This window comes from Buteo buteo, chromosome 2, assembly GCF_964188355.1.
Source record: "Buteo buteo chromosome 2, bButBut1.hap1.1, whole genome shotgun sequence".
NCBI lineage: Eukaryota > Metazoa > Chordata > Aves > Accipitriformes > Accipitridae > Buteo > Buteo buteo.
The window spans coordinates 20290970-20294627 of record NC_134172.1 but is presented as its reverse complement, the minus strand read 5'-3'; the positions used below and the strand labels follow the sequence as shown (position 1 = coordinate 20294627).

Sequence of the window (3658 nt, the reverse complement as noted above, 5' to 3'; positions counted from 1 at the left end):
CCGGCGCCGCTGAGGGGCGCCCCGCCCCTCTCCGCGTCCCCTTCCGCCAGGGGGCGGGGCGGGGCGGGGCGGCGCTCGCTGAGGTCACGCATTCGGTTGGGCTGGGCTCGGCTGGGCTCGGCTCGGCTCGGCTCGGCTCGGCTCAGCCACGCCCCCTCCCCCCCCCCGCGCATTCCAACGTGCCTCAGCCCTGAGGTAAACACGGGCGCGGCCCCGCCCCCGGGCCCGGCCTCCAGCAGCTTCCAGAAGGGCCGGAGCGCCGCGGCCGCGCGCTCCCGCGGAGGGGCGGTGCCTGGCCGGGGCCGGGCGGCGGCGGGGCCGCGCGGCGCTGGTGGCGCAGTCGGAATTGCCGCCGCCGCCGCCGCCGCGGGGCCCAGCCAGCAGCGGGGCGCGCAGGGGCGGGGCGGCGGCGGCGGCGGCGGCGGCGGGGGGGGGTGATGCCCTTGTTTATTTTTACCCGGGCGGCTCATCCTCCCCGGCAGCCCCGGCGCGGCCCCCGCCGCCGCTCCCCGCCCCGGCTCCGACGGCGCCGCCTATAAAGCGCCGCCCGCGGGGAGCCGAGGATGCAGCTCTACAGCTCCGTGATCACCCACTACCCGGCGGGCGGGACGGCCGCCGCAGCCGCCGCCGCAGCGGCCTCGCCGAGCGCAGCCGGCGTCTTCAAGGTCTCCCTGTCGCCGGGACCCCCCGCCGCGGAGGCACCGAGCGCCGCCGACGCCGCGGGCCCGAGCCCGGCCGCCGAGAGCCCCGCCAAGGACGCCTTCGCTCCCGGGGGGGGAAGCAGCAGCACCAGCAGCAGCAGCGCCGCCGCCGCCGCCATGCCCGCCTTCTCCTCCTGCCTGGAGGTGATGCCGAGCGGCCCCGCGGCGGGCCCCGGCAGCCGTCCGGCGGGCGGCCCGCCGTACAGCTCCTGCGCGCAGGTCACCGTCAGCCGCCGGCGGCCGCTGGAGCGGATCGTGCCCATCCGCATCGTGCAGCGAGCCGAGGCCCCCGGCGAGCTGGTGCCGGCCTCGCCGCGCAGCCGCGCCTGGCTGGAGGGCATCCTGGAGAGCATGCGGCAGGCCGGGGGGGACGGCGAGGCCGCCGCCCTGCCGCCGCCCGCCGAGGAGCCCAGCAACCGCAGCCTCCGCCTCAGCGAGCACTGCCAGGCGCTGCAGGCGGCGGCCGCCGGCGCCCAGCCCGGGCTGCTCGCCGGCCGTCGCCCCGCCGCGGAGAGGAGCGGCGGCAGCGGCGGCCAGGCGCAGCCGGCCGGCGGCCCCTCGCCCGGGGAGGGGCGGGAGGAGGAGGAGGAGGAGGACGGAGCGGGCCCCGACGCGCGCAGGGGGCCCGGCGGCAGGCCGGAGCGCAGCGAGAAGCTGGCGCTGTACCTGGCCGAGGTGGAGAAGCAGGACAAGTACCTGCGGCAGAAGGGCCGGTTCCGCTTCCACATCATCCCCGACGGCAACTGCCTCTACCGCGCCGTCTGCAAGGCGGTCTACGGGGACCAGCGGCTGCACGGCGAGCTCCGCGAGCAGACCGTGCACTACATCGCCGACCACCTGGACCACTTCAACCCCATCATCGAGGGCGACGTGGGAGAGTTCCTCATCGGCGCCGCCCAGGACGGGGCCTGGGCCGGCTACCCGGAGCTGCTGGCCATGGGGCAAATGCTGAACGTGAACATCCACCTCACCACGGGCGGGCGGCCCGAGAGCCCCACCGTTTCCACCATGGTTCACTACCTGGGGCCCGAGGACCCGACACGGCCCAGTATCTGGCTGAGCTGGCTTAGCAACGGGCACTACGACGCTGTGCTGGACCGCCTGTGCCCCAACCCGGAGTACGAGGCGTGGTGCAGGCAGACGCAGGTACAGCGCAGACGGGATGAGGAGCTGGCCAAGTCCATGGCAGTGTCCTTGTCCAAGATGTACATTGAGCAGAATGCCTGCTCTTGAGACCTCCGCGGCCTCAGGCTGGGAGCTTTGCTGCAGGGACTGAGACAGACAGAAGGCGTGCTGGCTGTGATGGTGATGCCTTAATCCTTAATGAAGCAGCGGCACCCCAGACTGAGAAGGACCGTAGGTCGTGGGGGATAAATACAAACGTGTTTGTAATATTCTGTTGTAAAAACTTAGCCTCGGATTATTTGCAAGCAGATTCTCCGTGTATGTTTGTGTCACCCCTCCCCACTCTCTCTCTCTATTTTCTATAAGAATGTATTTTTTGCACAATATTTTTAAACTGTTACCTCCATCTTCTACATCTTGCATTAGTATCTGGCTTTCAGCTGTACAGCCAAAAACGTTTGTAAACAGTTTTTGTAAATAAGGCTTATGATGTAACAGCTGGTTTTTGCTGTGTTTTTTACCCATAAACCTTATATTTTTACCAAATGAAGTTGATGTCAAACTGACCCTCCCTAACTGATGAAAGCACTGTGGGTATTTTCTTGCAAAACTAAAACAATGGGTTTTGTAAAAGTGCAGCAAAGTATGAACAGACTGCTTTTCAGAACAGTTGCTTTCTCTGCCTGGAGCACAGAACAGGTCCTTTGAGCCAGTTGGAATGCAGCTACACATGAACAGTACAGGGAGCAATTGACTCTTCTGTATTTAATTACTGTTTTGAGTAAACTGGCCTCTTGTTGCCTGGTTGGCTCGCCCTCTGCTCCATTTATATTATTTATCTGTAATAACAGAATATTAACTTGCAATAGAATGTTGTGACTAGATAATAGTCTCCCGCTTTGGCAATAATTGCCTTGGCTGCACCTCGGTGTTTGTGTTCTTGTTTCTGGGGTTATGGTGTCTTTTGTATAAGCCCTGCTTCTTTTTGGCACTGGTTTTGCACCAACAAATCATTATCTGATCACAACATTTTATTCACTTGACGCTATTTTCTAACCAAGAAATCAGGAATGGTATTCTACATTATGGTTAAAAAAAAAAAAAAGTATTTAAATTGAGGTTTGTATGGTTTGCTGGGTCAAACATTTAAATGTTTCCAGTCTGAATTCTGTCTCTTCTACTTTCTGATTAACTTGTTAGATATATTTATTAAGTAATGCAGTTTGTACTTTTTTTATTTTGTAATATATTGTGATTTTGGAATTTATACTGTATTTGTATAATAGGAATATTCACAGCTAAAATGGAATGAATAAAGAATATAATTTTACTTCTGCTCTTTTTTTCTGCCCTTTGCATTCCCAGTGTGGTGAAGAACTGCAGGTGCATTCCCAAGACCCTTTATTTAGCTTCTCTGCCTTAGATTCCCCAATTAGGAGGCGGGAAGAAGGGGCATGGTACTTTACAAGTGTGAGCCACTGATAATTCTGGTGTCTGAAATGAGATAGAAAGGCAAGCATTTAAAGACAGTTGAACATCTGTAGTTCTTTTGTAACTGTGAGAGATCTAGTATATCTCTTGGCCGATGAGAAACACTTTTGCATATTAATATGCATTAGAAGAGGGGTTCTCAAGCATAGTACCTGGGCTGGTAATGCCAGTGGGTATGATGAACCAGCTCTCTGCTGGGCCGTGCACGCTTGGGTTTGGACTTTGGTAATTGAGAATCTCCATTCTGCAGCCAGTCCCAAACTCATTTTAGATTGGCCCTGTTGCCAGCGGTACCTTGACAACCCGCTTGTTACTTGAACAGAAGTAATATCATAAGGAAA

At 59.0% G+C, this 3658-nt stretch overlaps 1 protein-coding gene across 1 annotated transcript; it reads left to right on the top strand.

Moving 5' to 3' along the window:
* Positions 1–343: 343 nt before the first annotated feature.
* Positions 344–3156, top strand: OTUD1 (OTU deubiquitinase 1). The gene has a single exon (XM_075047656.1). It carries the CDS (start codon positions 564–566, stop codon positions 1932–1934), a length of 1371 nt encoding a protein of 456 aa, XP_074903757.1. The 5' UTR covers positions 344–563; the 3' UTR covers positions 1935–3156.
* The last annotated feature ends 502 nt before the right edge of the window (positions 3157–3658 follow it).